General features: G+C 55.7%; 2 protein-coding genes across 2 annotated transcripts in view; both read right to left on the reverse strand.

The window, feature by feature from the left end:
- Positions 1-11,646, reverse strand: part of KCNC1 (potassium voltage-gated channel subfamily C member 1) — a 42,963-nt gene extending 31,317 nt beyond the window's left edge. Inside the window, exon 1 of the mRNA XM_049618478.1 lies at positions 10,884-11,646. Within this exon, the coding sequence (XP_049474435.1) occupies positions 10,884-11,453 (570 nt within the window). The 5' untranslated portion in view covers positions 11,454-11,646. The remainder of the gene's footprint in view (positions 1-10,883) is intronic.
- The window catches only part of LOC125913211 (L-lactate dehydrogenase A chain), a 968,541-nt gene that overhangs the window by 526,289 nt on the left and 426,180 nt on the right, over positions 1-16,072 (reverse strand). The gene's annotated exons all lie outside the window — the stretch shown is intronic.

Raw genomic sequence — 16,072 nt, forward strand, 5'->3', positions numbered from 1 at the left:
CGTGACACACAGCGGGTTCGTGGCAGAGACCAAGACAGAATCCAGGCCTGCCGGGATGACACCCTGAAATCTGGCCCCTGGGAGATAGACTCTGGAAGGAAGGGCCCCCAGGGCCAAGGTAGGTGAGGTGCCCCCTAGAGAGTTATTTGAAAGGAGAGTCAGTGGCTGAAATAAGGAAGTATAGACGATGAACAGCTGATGGTTTGGATCTTCTAGAGCCAAGTGCCGGTAAAAAGACAATAATGGAACGTACGATAATTAAGCACTTATTATGTTTCGGGTTCTGGGCTAAGTGCTTAACATATTCAAGCCTCTCGACTTCCCTATGAGTCAGGTGCTATTAATATCTCTTGAGATACAGACAGGTTAGGGAATTTGTCCAAGGTCACACAACTGGGAAGTGTAGGGCTGGGACTTGAATGCAGTCCTCCTGGCTCAAGAGGCCACACTCAGGAAAGTACTGGACTCAGGTCACATCGCTGAGTGGGGCCTCGAGGCCCACCCACTTTCAGCTGAACACATGACTGAGGGTCAAAGCAGGGGAACTTGGGACAAAAAGCACCCTAGGCTTTCAAGGGAAAGAGTCTGTGTTGAAAGCCAGTAACTAATAGAGGAAAGGGGGTGATGGAAGGGACAGGGAAGGGAAGGAGGTGGCCCGGGAAGAAGATGGGGAGGGAGAGGGAGAGAAAAAGCCTGGCTGACCTATAGGAGGAGTCATAAGAGAAGGGAGACTTCACTTCCATGCATCTGGCTGGACCACATGGACCTGCAAACTCGATCCCCTGCAACATCTCCGTCCTCGTGTGACAGCTCGTGTGTCCTGATTTGGGAAAATAGTTCCTTAGCCTCTCAGCTCTGGTTGTGGGAAGCGGGCCGGGGGCTCCCTGGGCTGAGTGAAGGAGGAGTTTGCAGAGGTGGGGGAGCTGGGATGGGAAGAGGCTCATCTGGCCCTGGGTGGTGACAGTGGCAGGTGGGACCTGCCCTGACTGGCGTTTGTCCCCCCCACCCCCAGCCCTGACCAGGACACGCCAGCACCCTTAGCGCTGCCTCATCCTCTTCCTCTGCCTCTCCACCACCGCTCTCGGGGATGGAGGGATGTGCTTCCAGGTGAGGCAAGGAAGAAAGGGGTCAGCCACAGGTGTGATGGCAGTGTCTGACCTAGGTCTGGCCTCCTTATCCATCCTCTCAATAAATATTTATTTAGTCCCCACTCTGTGCCAGGCCCTGTTCTAGCTTCCTCTAAGGAGGGAAATAGACAATATTCAAGGTAAATAAATAAAATACAGTTAGACGGTGTTAATGCCAAGAAGGAAAACAGGAGAGCACAAAACAGGGGCAGGGAAAGCCAGGGTGTGATCTGATCCGATGACGAGGACGTCTGAGTCCAGACCTGAAGCAGGTGAGGGAGTGTGTTGGCGGGGAAAGCGCTCCAGGTGGAAGGAACAGCAAGAGTAAGGGTCCTGAGGCAGAAGCACAACCACTGTGCTGGTGGAAAACCGAGGAGGCCAGAATGAGGAGTAGGAGAGGCAGGAGAGCAGAAGGGAGATCGTCGGCTCAAGGGGCTCATGTGCAGCCCAGTAACCTCAGAAGGACTTGGGCTTCTTCCTGAGTGAGACCGGAAGCCAGAGTTAGCAGAGCACAGAGGTGGCTTCCTCTGACAAGCATCTTACCTTGGATGGCCCTGGCTGCAGGTGGAGAAGGAACTGGAGCTGGGGACAGTTCATAGTAATCCAGGGGAGAGAAGACGGTGGCTTCAGCTAGGGACTTAGTGATGGAGGTGATGTGACACAGCTGGGTTCTGGGAGGCTTTCAACATGGAGGCAAAGGATTTGCTGATGTGTGAGAGAGAGAGGAAGGAATCAAGCATGGTGCCAAGGGTTTCGTCTGAGCAATTTACAGATGCAGCTGCCATTTACCGAGCTGGGGCCTCATCTCAGGTCCATTACCTCGATGCTAACGTCTTAGGCACAAGGGAAGATCAGAATCACCCCCCTTGAAGCTCTGCCGACCTGCACACACCCATTCAGGCCTCTCTGTGTCCTGATACTTCCCCTCAGCTGGGAGCAGCTGCCCGCCTCAGCACTTCTCAGAATCAAATGTGCATATGATTCATCTGGGATCTTGTTAAAATGAAGGTTCTGAATCAGTAGGCCTCCGGTGGGGCCTGAAACTCTTCATTTCTAACGAGTGCCCAGGTGATGCTGGAGGACCACACCAAGTAGCGAGGGCCCCTATGTCCCAGCCCCCAGTGCAGATTCTCCCTCGCTGAGCATTAGTGTCGCCTGAGAGTGGACTAAACACCCTGAACACCCCCTGATCTAGGAATCAAATTCTCAAGGGACAGAGCCCAGGAGCCTGACCTTTTGGAAGCAGCCCAGGTAATCTGAGAGTCGGCCGTGGGTGGGAATCCTCCAGCAACCACCCTTGCAGCTCCCGGAGCAGCCACTATAAATACCCCCCTACCCTAGCCTGGCCCCACCCAGCACAGAAGGAGCTCACTGCAACCATCTCCACAGCGCCCCCTTCACCATCGGTGTTAGTCACCTTGCCCTGCTCTAGCCCCTACAGGCTGGCATAACATTTCCTCCTTGAGTTCACCTCTCTGCAACTCCCAGAGGGCAGACAGCCTAGGGAAGGGCCTGGAGAAGAGGGCAAACAGGTGCCACCTGCTGGGCCCGAGCAAGCACACCCTAAATGGATGGTACCCACAGTGGGTGAGTGGGCTGGGTGAGCCAGTGATGGTTCACAGTGGTCACAGTGACGACCCCAGGCAGGGCGTGATTACAAGACCTTGAATGAATGAATGAATGAATGAAAACAGGTTGAGAGAGCCTGAATGAATGTAGGAGGAAGCTCTTCAGAGCCCTTCCCCTGGGCTCCTGCCTGCTTGGTGTCAGGGCCCTTGCCAGGAGGGCTCAAATGTGTCCTAGAGAGGAGCTGGGCTGAAGACGTGGAAGGAGAGATAGGGAAGGACGAATGTGGCTCCCACGGTGCCTCTGGGAAGCCAAAGCCCGGAATTCTTAGACTCCTGGAATGTCAGAAGTGGGAAAGGACTTGATGGTCATGTGGAACGACCTCGTATTTTACAGAGGCAACACCTGCAGACTGAGGGGGCGGTGGGACTTTCCCAAGGGAGCCCGGTTGGTGTGATGACCCGGTTACAGATCTCGCTCTGGCTCAGTTGTTGATGCCCGCAACTCAGGTCTTGTCTGTGGCCACATCTCTACATGCACCTGGGCCGGTCCTTTATCCTAACGGCCTGCCTGTCCCCAGCCACAGGCCTCCAGAAGTGACTCACTAACCTCCAGCTCAAATCATGCAAGCCTGCTGACTCCGTGCTCAACCCAGATCCCTCACTCCCAAAGGTGGTCAGCGAGGACAGGAGAAGCCAGAGTATGCATGAGCAGCCTTGCAGGATGGGTTTTCACATGTAACAAATCTAGAAAGGCCACTGAGAGAGAGGAATAGATGAACAAAAACCCAGAGGTTGGAATGAGGGCTGAAGGCAAGGAGACCAGGGAGGAGCCTGGCAGAAAGGAACAGCTCATGGCCGGGTTCCAGAGCAGAAGGCCTTGAACGCCGAGCTGAGGAGGAGCCAGCATTACCCCCACCCCCACGTCCCCCGTGTATCACCTCATGCAAGACAGCTTCTAATCCTCCCTGAGCTCTCTGCCATTTCCCTGTAGACATATGGAGCCCTGGGCCCTGCCTGGATAGTGGGGGCGATGAGGCACCTTCTGAAACCCTCTCCCTGGGGGCTGCCGGAGCACCCCTACCCCACCAGGCTAGACCCTCACCTGCCATTGTTCAGGGGCCAGAACTTGCAGAGCAGGATTCCCGGACAGGTTGTTGGGAAACAGTGTTTGCTGGGGCAGGGAAGGAACCAGATGGGAACCCAAACTGGGCCACAGACCCCACTATCCTGGCCCAGCAATGGGAGGCTGAAGTGTGGTTATGGACAGAAATCCAGCGTCAGGCAGCCCCAGGTCTGAAGGCTCACTTGTGAGCCAAGTGACCTTGGGTGAGTTAGTTAACCTCTTTGAGCCTCAGCAGCCTCATCTGCAACACTGGCACGATAATAATAATACAGTTCCTTGGGAGTTTTGTGAGAATTAAATGAGAATATGTAAATTAAGTCCTTAAGACGGATACATAGTAAATGATTTCGTAAATAGCAGCCGTTAGTATTATGATTCAAGAAAGGAAAGGGGTTCTAGAAAATCCTGCTTGGAGGATGATAAGAACAGAATTTGGGCCAACTCTGGGTTGAACGACCTGCAGAAATTTCAACCAGCTGTGCTGGACCCTCTTAGGGGAGTGGAGAAGGGAGGTGGGAAGGCAGGTAACTGCTTAATCTCCCTCCTTCAGGGGAGGAAATAATGGGAGTAAGTAAGAGAACAGCAGGCCCAGGTGGGATTTGGTATTCTGTTAAATCTGTGAGCCAAAAGAAATGCAAAAGGCCAGGTCCAGGGCTGAGAGGCTAGGGGTGGGAGTTTGAGTTTCACCTGTGTGGTCTTGGGCAAGTGTCTTCCCTTCTCTGACCCTGTTTCTCCACTGGATGAGGATAGTGGCTAGAGGTGGCCCAGGAACATCCATCTTCTCCGACAGTCCCATGCATGTGGAAGGTAGTCCCTCCGACCCAAGTGGTCCCCATGAATAAGGCCTGGGCAACCATAGTCCCAGGAGCCCCCAAAGCCCCCCTCTTCCTCTGAGCCTGCACCCAGGGAAGGGAAGCTCAAACCAGTGGGGTGGCCAGGCTGGCCTAGGGGCTGACAGGAGGCCCTGACCTTTCGGTCCAGAGTGAGCACACTGGTCATGGGACCGCTCAGAATAGCCATAGCGCTATAGTCAGCTGTCTTGGGAGGCCCCGAGATCCCTGGCCCAGGCAGCGGCACCTGAAATGAGCCCCCTCCAGAATCCTTCCCCCAGCTCTAGGACAACCTGTCTGCCTCTCTGGGAAGCTCAAGCCAATCTTCCCAAAGCTTCTGGCAGATGCCAGGCCTCCCGCTCAGAGTTAAGGAGCACAGATACCTGCGTCCAAGGCACCAGCTTCCAAACACTCCCTGAGGCATTGGAAAGTGGATGACCGGCTCTCCGGCCACTAAGCCAGGAGTTAGAGATCTGGGTGTCTGAACCTGCCCAAGTAACCTGCTCACATTTGGCCTTGGGAAAGCACTCCTCTCTGGGCCTCAACTTCCTCCTCTGTCATAACAGTCACTCCTATTATGGAGTATGTAAGAAGCTTAGAGTCTGGAGGTAGAAACAAACCTGACTCAAGAAAGGCTGCTAACGAACATTTTATTACATACCAGATAGCTTCTCTGAAGGGAAGGACTCTGAACACTGACCCCCACTGTGGGTTCTGGGAAGGCATCATGTAGAACAACGTTTTAAGTGGGATGTGAAGGATGAAGAGGTGCAAAACAGGAGGAAAGAGTGTTCCAGGTGGAACAGCATGTGCAAACGCCCTGAAGCAGGGGCACCTGGCACAGGCAAGGAACTGAAATGAGGCCAGGGTAGCTGCAGCTCAATGAGCAATGGGACGAGCCAGGCCAGAGGAGACTGAAGAGGGACGCGGGGCTTGAGGGACCACAGTATGGTCCAGGGAAGCACCGAAGGGTTTTAAATAGCCAAGGGAATGAGCTGACAGATTTGTGAGTTGAAGAGACCTCTGTGGTTGCCAAGTAGACAATGAACTGGAGGGTCCGGGGGCTGGAGGCAGGAGAGCAGTCGGCAGCTGCTGGAGGAGTGAGGGGAACGATGGCGGCTTGAACCAGGATGGTGGACGTGGGGATGGAGGGCCAGGGACAGAATCTAGAGGGCCGTGAAGTAGAATGATAATACGACCAACAGGAGTGATGGTAGCAGCCAACATTTATCGAGCACTTACTGCATCCGGACCCTGTGACTCGGGGCTCTCCACACATTACTTTGGTTAATCTTTCCATTAACTCTCTGGGCTAAGTTCTATCATTATGTCCATTTCAGTTTAGTTTACTTTAAATGTTTATTTATTTCATTTGAGAAGGAGGATCTCAAACAGTCTCCACTCCGTCTGCACAGAACCTGACGTGGGGCTCAATCTCATGAACCATGAGATCATGACCTGAGCCAAAATCAAGAGTCAGGTGCTTAATCGACTGAGCCACCCAGACGCCCCTATGTCCACTGCAGAGGTGAAGGGGCTGAGAGACTGTGATGAGGAGACACTGGTTTCTGGTATTCATTACTGAGAAGGGAGCGGGGCGGGGGGGTGCAGGTACCATTCAGACATAAGGACATCTGTGAAAACATCGCAGGAAGGAGAAAAACACTAAGTTGGGGACACATTGTGGTGGGGAACACATGGGGTGATGGAGAGGGGAACACACCAGCCCCTTCCCCACTGCCCATGGGTCTCCTTCACAGGTTACCATGACCAGAGGTGGGGCCCTGGCCTAGGGGGCAGGCTCTGAGGTGGGAGGCTGTGTAGGAAGTCCCTGAGAGCAGCTCTCTCCTGAATCTCACCAAGACTCCAAGGCCCTGTGTCAGCTAAGACACCATGGAGGAACAGAAGTCTCTTGCTGGACTCTTCATTCCTGCCACCAAGTGCATTTCCTTCCCAGGGAGCTGAGGAGAAGCTGGGGCTGCATCAGGTCCCAAAGGGGAGGGGACAAGGCAGAGAGACAGAGAGTGGAGGGGTGGGGCTTCCCCAGCTTGGGAACCACTGGAACTTCCTTGTCATTTGGAAGGTCAAGTGACTGTCATTTGCAAGGGGGACAGATGTCATCTCTTTCTCTCTCTCTCTCTCTCTCTCACACACACACACACACACACACAAACACACACCACATACTAAAGATACTTTCTGACCTGCAGAACAAGGACCAGCATTAGCCCTGACCTGAAACACAACAATGTTCCTGATGAAAACATGCAAATCATAGATAAAAGCCAAGGGCCTCAGACCTGCACTGGCCCCCAAGGCAGAGAGAAGGGCAGGTTTCAAGGCAGGGCTGCTCCAGACTTCACCAACAGCCCTGCCTGCTCCCACACCTTCATGGCTTTGCTTGCCAGGACTGCCATCCCCTGCCATCTGCCTGGCTTATTCCTACCTGCCCCCCAAAGCTTACCTTAGCGTTACCTCCTCTGGGACTGTTCCTTCTCTCACAAGCCCAGGAAGCCCCTTCATGGTCCTTACTGCATAGTGCCACCATCATCCTTTGCTTGTGTGCATCTGGGGTAGCACCCCTCACCCCAGAACACGAGCTGGGGTCATCCTGTCCCAGCTCACTTTCCCACCCCTCACCCCATCAGCTGGATGCCCAGAAAAGCACAGGAGAGAGGGTCTGGGGAACAGGCAGCTCTAGCTCGCTGTCACCCCTGAAGAGCTCAGATGGGACTTCCCACCCCAGCCAAGTAGCCCTTTCTTCCAGGGTCAACAAGAAGGCCTGGGGGAGGGTAACCTCACTGTCTGGTCTGTTCACCAACAACCGGCCTGGCCTAGAGCAGTATTTCTATCGAGGACCAGAAATGAGGAGCAAAACCGCTCACTAAAGCAGCTCAGGAGGACCAGGAGACCAAGGGAGCAAGCAGGAAGCTGGTCTGGAATTTCATCTTCCTCAAGAAACACCCACACCTGGGCAACACAGGGTCTCTCTCACACACAGCCACAATGACAGAGCTTCACACATCCACAGTCTGTGCCACACACACGGTCCCCCACCCCACATACAGACTCACACACAGATGGTCTCATGCACACAGCCTTACACACACACACACACACACACACACACACACAGCCACACATGCACAGCTTCACATGGACAATGTCACACTCGCCACAGACAGCAAGGTACTCACACAGTGGCACACCCCAAGTTTCTCAGACACACACAGCATTTCTCTTACACGTACAGTCTCCCTCTCTTTCTTATATACGCACTCTCTCCCACGCTGCCTCGTTCTCACACACAAAGTCCATCTGAAAACACACAGAATCTGTCTCTCTCACGTTCACACAGAATTTCTGATACAGACCCTCACGGAATCTCTTGCACATAGTCTTACCACACGCATATACACATGCGCGCACACACGCATATACACATGCGCGCACACACGCGCACACTCCTCCCAGAGTCTCACTCACACGTATTTTTATTCTCATATGGGCTTTCTCACACACATGAAGAATCTCTCACACCCACACGGAATCTCTCTTACACAGATTCCCTTTCACACACATACAGCTTTTCTTTCACACACACGTACAATGCCACACACACGTACAATGTCACACACATCCAGGATTCTAGTCTAGAAACTAGAATGAAAATGTAAACCCTGACCCACCAGTCTGAGGAGGGGGGAGGGGTAAACAAAGGTGACAGCAGCAGCCGAGCAAAGATGGAGGGGGAGGAAGGCCAGGCAGCAGGCTGGTCCCTGCGCAGATGAGCCGCAGAGAGGCAGCGCAATGCAGCTAAGGCCAGCTTGGCGTGCAGCAGGAAGCCTGGGTTCTAATCCAGGCTCTGGCCTCAGTTCTCAAGTGCCCTTGGGCAGGTCCTTCCTCTGTGGGCCTCAGTGTCCTCATTTGTCACCCAGAGGAATTGGAGTGATTCTGTGAGGCTACAGGGAAAAGAAGGCGCGGACAGGGGGTGGGGGTGGGGGCTTCTAACTCTCCTCCATCTCCCCACTACAGTCCAGCTTTTCCCTCAGAGTCTGTTCTTCAATGAACACTTGAGACAATCAGGAATTCTCTGCAAGGTTTAAACACCAACAAGACCCCAGACCACACTAATCAGCCCATTTATCTGCATTGGGTAAAGACCACCCCATGGCCTAGGAATGTCAAGTGGAAGAAGATGGACAGTAAGGGGGTGGGGGTGGAACATACCCCACATGTCCCCTGTCTATCCAGAAAGTCAGGAACACAGGTCAGAACCCTAAAACTGAGCCCAAGGGGTAGGGTGAGGGTACCCAGCTTCTTACTAGGGAGCCAGGTGGCTGAGAGGACAATGAGAAAATTGGGCCTACTTCCTTCCTGGGCCAAGGGGGATGGTGGTGGTGGTGAGATGCTGTCCAAGGTCAAATGCAGGCTGAATGGGTGGCTGTCCTAACCCAGGCCTTTGCCGAGCATGCCCCCAGCCCCAATATGTGTTTGTTCAACCTCCCAGACCCCCTCCTCCGGCCCCTCTCCACAGCTCAGCCACAGCCTCCAGTTACATAATTCCCTGGTTGTGGTGGCCTCTGTCAGGAGAGGAGAGGGGAGGGTAGATCTCTGAGGGTCCCAGTCCATTCTGGAAATGGCAGGGAACCGGCATCCAGCTCAGGAGATGATGGGGTCCCAGAGGACCTGGGTTCTAGTCTTGCTTGGCCTCTGGCTCCCTGAGTGACCTTGTGTAGGGTCTCTAGTGGCAAAACGAAGGGCTTGGTTCTGTTGCTATCCACCCTCCCCCACATCTGTTCTAGAATTTAATGCATAAGACTCTGACCTGCTGCCCCCTCCCTTGCATGCTAAAACACTGAGAGTTTTATCGAAGTCACAAATGTATCAGGCCTGTGTCTAAACAGCCTTTTTCTCCTCATGGACACCTCAGTGCCCCCCAAGTCCTCTTCCCCCACTGATCCTTAGCACTGATCCTGCCTCCTTCCCTGCCTAATCCTCCCCACCTCAGCTCCAGGGGGCAGAAAAGAAGGGATGTGGAGCAACAAAAGAGAGCAGTGGTTTGCCTGGTGGGGGGTTGAGGGGTGGCTCTGCTTTAAATTCACAACTCTGACCCTCCCCCTCATGTCTTCCGCTCCCTTCAGACCACAGAGCCAGTGAAGGCAAGGGGTGTCTCTTCCAGGGTGGGTGGCTGCCACCACTGTCTCCCCTTAGGGCACAGTTGAGCAGCAAAGACCCTTAGATTCACCAGACACCTTCTCCCATTTAACAGATGAAGAAACTAATCCCAAGAAGCCTCTGAGAGGCCAAGGTCAGCAGCAGGATGCCCTTTGTCTCCTGCAACAAGCTGCTGTTACTAAAGGGGAGTGGCTGATGATGACACACCCACCTCTCACACCCCTTGGGTTATGTTACCCTTTAGGCCCCTACTTTGCCCCTGACAGGTCCCAAAGGAAGCATAGTATAAGCCGAGTGGCCCCTTCCAAAACCCTCCCCTTTAGTCAGGCCCTGTTCCCAGCACTAGGTCTCAGAGTGGCCACATCCTCCTCCCCACAGCCCAGCCACACACCAACTACAAAGCTATTAATTAGCCACAAAGATTCCCTCTCAACCTTCTCTTCACAAGGGCCTGAGGTTGCTCCCTGGGGAGGGTGGTCTGTCTTAAGCAGCAGACCAGGCCTCGAGCCCTCCTCTGTAGGCCCTGCGTGGCTCCAGATGCCGCTTACCTGGGAGGGAGGGAGGGAGGACTCCCAGCTTCCCTCCCCACACGAAAATCTAAAGGGCAGTTCACACCTTCACAGTGTACATCTGCAAAGACACAAATATGCACACACAGGCACTCCTGCACATTCAAACATACACACGTTCACTCATTCCCACTACATACTTTACCCACCCAAATATACACCACCACACTTACATAAATATGCACACACAATCTACTCATACACACAAACACCCATTTGTACTCACTCATACATATTAAATTTGGAAATACAGACACAGACCTTACATACCTACAAAACTAGTCACCCTGGAAGAGCAATCTCTCTCTTATCCCCGCTTTTATGCACGTTCTCATATGTACACACACACACACACACACACACACACACACACACTCCTTTCAATTCTGATTCCCTAGGCGCCAGTTCTCCAATCCGCCCCTGCCCGAGGGAGGCAGAGAACCCGGCCTTTACCACCCAGCTCTCCTGATGGGCAGGTTGTCACTTACCCGCGCGTAGCGGGATGAGTAGGGGTCCTCGAAGAGCGCCCAGATGCGCGGCTGCCAGCGGCGCCAGAAGCCGCCGGGCCGGCCATCTGGGGAGTCGCTGAGCGCTAGGCGCTTGGTCATTTCCAGCTCGTCCTCACCGTCGCCTGAGTCTCCGGGGCCGTCGGCGTCCGCGTCGTCGGCGCTGTTGTCAAGGGGTGCGCCGCCAAAGCTATCAAGCGCCTCTTCTGCGTCGCGATGCTGGCGATAAGTCATCCAGCAGCAGGGTTCCACGTCGGTCTCGTCGATGCCCCAGAAGGCCAGCTCCTCCTCATAGAGTGGCCCGCACACGTCGGCTGGGCAGTGCAGCTTGCCAGTGCGGTAGTAGTTCAGGATGTGCGCGAAGACGCCTGGGTGGCGATCGAAAAAGAACTCGTCTGCGCGCGGGTCATAGTCGAAATGGCTGTGGGCGTCGGGCTCCGCCAGCCAGGCGAGCCGCGTGCCGGGCAGCGTGCGCAGCGTCGAGCGGTACGTCTGGTGGCGCGTGCCGCCCACGTTGATCACGATGCGCTCGCTCTCGTCCCCTTGGCCCATCGCGGCGCCCCCTTAGGCATGGCGCGGCCCAGCGACACCCATGGGAGCGGCCGCCAGGGGGAGTTGGCACCGGGGAGGGGGGCGCGGGGCCTCCTCCCCCCTCCCCCCAGCCGTCGGGGGGGACAGAGGATGGTGGCTCTGGCCACCCTAAGAGCGACCCAAGCCCCTCAGGGGCGCTTTCTGTCGGGTGCTGGTCCAGGGGCGTGTGCGCGGGATCCCAAGGGTCTCTAGGCGCCAGATGTGGGAGGGAGCTGGTCCGGCTGCGGAGGAGGCAGAGGAGGAAAGAAGGGAGGGAGGAAGGGAAGGAGGAAGAGAGGGAGAGGGACGGTGCTCAGCGGCGAGCCCCGGGAGGAGGGAAAAGAGGGTTGGGGGGCCGGGCTCCCGTCCCCATCTCAGCGGGAAAATGGAGAAATTGACACAAAGCTTTTTTGGGGGAAGGTCAGCTGCTCCAAAGGCCCGACAGATAGATCAGCCCCCGGAAGGGGGAGGGGAGGAGAGGGGGCCGGGAAATTCGCGCTCTGCTCTGCGGTGGTCGCCGCAGCGCGCTCTCTGCGCTGGGGAGATGGATGACCGCTGCCTTCCTCCCTGCGTGGCCGGGCTGCAGCTCGGGGCGCAGGGCGGGCTCCGGCCCCCTCCCTCTCTCCTTGCCTGGCTGCCTGCTCCCCCCGGCGGCGGGCGCGCCTGCCTGCCCGCCCGCCCTCCTCGCTCCTTCTCCCCGCCTCTCGGAGGAGATGGCGGGCCCCCTGGGCAGGGGCACCCAGGGCGCTGCTCCGTGCGGCGGCCGCGGAGCGCTTTGCTGGGTACGCTCCGGCTTGAGCTGGAGCTCCGCGGGGCTACGCTCGGACTCCGGCGGCGGTGCTGAAGGGACAGCTCCCGAGCTGTTGCGGGGCCCGCACTGGTTCTCTGGGCTGGGTTCGGTCTGCGAGGCCGGTGGGCACTGGCTCTGGCGCCTCTGCGCCCCGCGCTCCGCGCCCGGCTTCGGGCAGGCGGTTGAAGGTGCCGGTCAAGACGAAGGGGCTGCGGCGGTCGCGCCAGGGAGGCGGGGGTGGCGGGTCCAGGCGCGGCGAGGCGAGGCCGGGGAGGCGAGGCGCGGAGCGGCCGCCGCCGCCGCGACGCTTCTGCCGCCCGGGCTGCTGCTAGGCTCGCTTGCTCGCTTGCTCGCTCGCGCGGTCCGCGTCCAGCCCGCCGCTCTCCGGACACAAGCCCTCGGCGCGCGCAGCCGCACTCGCCCCCGGAGGGAGGCGCCGCGCTGGGTCCTAAAAAGCCCCGATTCCGCGCCCCCCTCCCAGCTCCGAGCGGAGCCAGCCTCCCTCAACCCCGGCGCTGGGGGCGCCCGCCCCGCGTGGCTCCTGCTGCTCTGGGGAGACCCGCCGACGCTCCGCCCTGGGGTAGCGCCACTCGATGGGCGGGGGCTCCAGGAGACGTCTAGGCCTGGCCCCCGTATCAGACTGAGGTGAGAAGGGCGTCGGCACCCTTTCCTCTCCTTCCAAACTAGGGACTCTCTGATCCCCAAGTGAAACGAGATGCCCTCGACCGCTATCAGAGACACCTTGACCTGGACGAGTATTGGCAGCTCCAAGAAACCTTTCATACCGACCCTTTCGGTAGCGAAATCTGGAGCCCCCACGATCTTGTCATAGATCCCTCTTGAATGGACTCAAAATAACATCCTCCAAACACAAAACACATACGCTGTCCTCTAAGCCTTCTACTAACAACCCAATAATCCTGGACCACTATGAACGCCTTTTGACCCCTTACTCACCCTGGGTCCTTCTTAATTCCAGGCTGACCCTAGTCTCCGGCGAGAGCCACACGCTCTACCATACTGATCCCAGCTCACTGATCCTCCCACACTAGCGCCGGATCCCTAGGTGGGCATCCCTTATGAAAAGGGTATTCTGCCCTTAGAGGTCAGAAGGAGCAACTGCAACCCCCCTTTCTCCGTTGGGCTTCAGCTGCTGATGGCTGTGCCTGGGAGCTAGATGGGTGCAGCTTCTGCTGTGATTTCCACAGCTTCACAGTTGATCTTGGGTGTGGGGGGTTACAGGTTGGGCCTCCAAGCCTTCCTGGCCCATGTTTGCTGCCCGTGCCTCAGTTTACTCAATCACTCTTTTATTCCTTCCTTGTTCTACACTCTGTCTCAGGCACAAGAGATCTTGCCCTCAAGGGGCTCCCAGGCTTTTGGGGAAGTGGGCAGGTGGGTCTGGGCAGGGCTGGGGAGGTCAGGCCCAGCTCCAGGGGTGGCTGCACCAGGAAAGAGGCTTATTGATCCCAGCCTAGCCCAATCGAACACAAGGCTGCCTGGGCTAAGGGCGATTTAATTAAGAAGACAGGAGGCTCTTATTTACCTGTCAGCTCTTGCTAACTGTGCAGACAGCTGTCCCTCTACACTGACCTGCAGACACGGCTGTGAGCCGGGGGACAAAGCTGTGCCTTGGACATCTGTCTCCTCACTTGGCCAGGGAAATCCCAGCCCAGGGAAGTCTGTGTGTGGTAGTGGAAAGGTTTGGAGGAGTGGAAAAGGTTGGAAAGGGCAAGGGGCAGAGCAAAACATGAAGGATGGGAGAAGGACAAGGGCAGAAACAGGGGCAGTGATAGGCAGAGGCAAAGAGACAGCTGGAGTCTGGGACCAGGATGGCACCTCTTCCCACCAGAGATTGATCTAAACCAGAATTATTTCCCCTTCAATCTCAGGGTAATGCAGGGATGAGAATGCTTTTGAGTGTCTCTCTCACCATGACCAGTGTGATCCCCATCCCCTAACCTGACCTAGTGCAGCTCAGCCTCACCCAAATTCAGATTCCCCAAGAAACAGGCTCTCAGAAAGCTCTGCCCCAATGCAAGGAGGTGATAAAACAGAGGAATGGGAAGAAGAGAAAAAGATGGATACAGAGAGATGGACATCACACACACACACACACACACACACACACACACACACCCCTGGCTGGGAGAAATCAAGATGGGGAGAGACCAGAAAGAGGCCTCTCCAAACCTTCTCTTCCTTCCAGCCAGGCATCCAAACTCTCTTCTCTCTCAGAAAGCCTTCTGTGTTTCCATTAGCCACAGGGGGCCAGGACTCCCCACTTCCCTCTCCTGCAGGAAGGATCACATTGGATCAGAGTATGGCTCCCCAACCTTCACTATAGCTCATCTCTTTCCCCCAAAAGGACTATCAGCTCCTCCAAGGCTGCTTCTTGTTTGGTTCCTTCCACAGTGCCCAGAACACAGTAGCTCCTTGTTAAGGGCTAGGTGATTTGAGGAAGACCAGGAGAGGGCCTGGGATCCTAGCATTCAAGTGTCAGGGGCCATGAGAATCTGGAGCCCTGAACCAAGGCTGAGTCGGGGGGAAGTACATAACCAGGGTCTCTCAAGGCATCAGTGCAAAGCGCACTCAGGCTACTACCCCATGGTGAGCCACAATGGGAAACTTAAAGGTGCCCCACGTGGTGGTCAGGTGCAGAGGTGGAGAGACAGAGGCTGCTAGTAAGGGGAAGTTTGATGATCAGGAGCCCGGGTAAGGCCTGGCCCTGGAGGATGTACTAGAAAAAGAGAGGCAGGCAAGGGTTGGAGGGAGGAGAAATGTGAAAGGGTATCCACTACATCCTAAAATCCCCTACATAACAACTGGAGAAGGCTTGGAGAAAGGATCCTCCCAGGTGGGGAGCTGTCCCTCAGGTGCCCCAGGCTGCTTCACTTTAGGATTCTCACCTTGATCCTTGATGGCAACCCCCAGCCCAGGCCGCAAAGAATGCCCCCCCCTTCTCCATCCTAAGCAGGGACATAAAAGTCCCTTCTCTCACTTCCTTTTCACACTGTAAGAAGGCTGGCATTTGCAGAAAGCCCAGAAAAACTGAGAGGGCAACACAGAAAGAGAGAGAGAGAGAAAAAAAAAAAAGCCCCAGAGAAATGGGAGTGGGGGGAAGGAATTGCTGCATGAGCCTTAGCTTCTCACTCACAACCACTAACCACAGCCCCTCAGCCCAGCCAAGACCCTCTCCCTTTCCGCTTGAGCAGGATGCCTTTATTCATAGCCATCTGTCCCTCCCTTGCAAAGGAGGCTTATATCCCATGCCAGAGGATCACTGGGATCAGTGGCTAGTGAGAAGTGTGGGCAATGAACTACCAGTGGGTTGGTATTGTTCAGTGGTCAAGAGCATAGCCTTTAGGGCCAAGCTGTCTGTGTTCAAATCCTCACTCCATCGTTGACTTAGCTATGACCTTGGGCAAGTTATTCAACTTCTGTATGCCTCAGATTCTTTATTGTTGGATATGAATAATAGTAAGCCTTATGTTCTTAACACCTCAGCTCTGGGATTTCTCTTGTTCTGGCTGGAGGGGAGGGTGTGCCAGGCTCCAGTAAGCTCTGTGGTGAGAATGGCTCCAGGAGGAGCTGGGGCTAAGAGTGGACTAGAAAAAGGTGAAGGGAGTCCTGAAGCCAAGTTTGAACTATGTTCTCACACTTGGCACTTGTAAGCCTTAGATCTGGTCCTGCTAGGCTCTGGAACTTGCCCAAGTCCAGCCCCTGGGCCTTTGTCCAGCTTGGCACACCCTCTATGCTGCTCTCTCAGGCCTAGAATCTTAGCATTCCCGGTGGGTCGGGATGCCATCTTGTG

The sequence above is a fragment of the Panthera uncia genome, chromosome D1 (genome assembly GCF_023721935.1).
Source record: "Panthera uncia isolate 11264 chromosome D1, Puncia_PCG_1.0, whole genome shotgun sequence".
Lineage (NCBI taxonomy): Eukaryota > Metazoa > Chordata > Mammalia > Carnivora > Felidae > Panthera > Panthera uncia.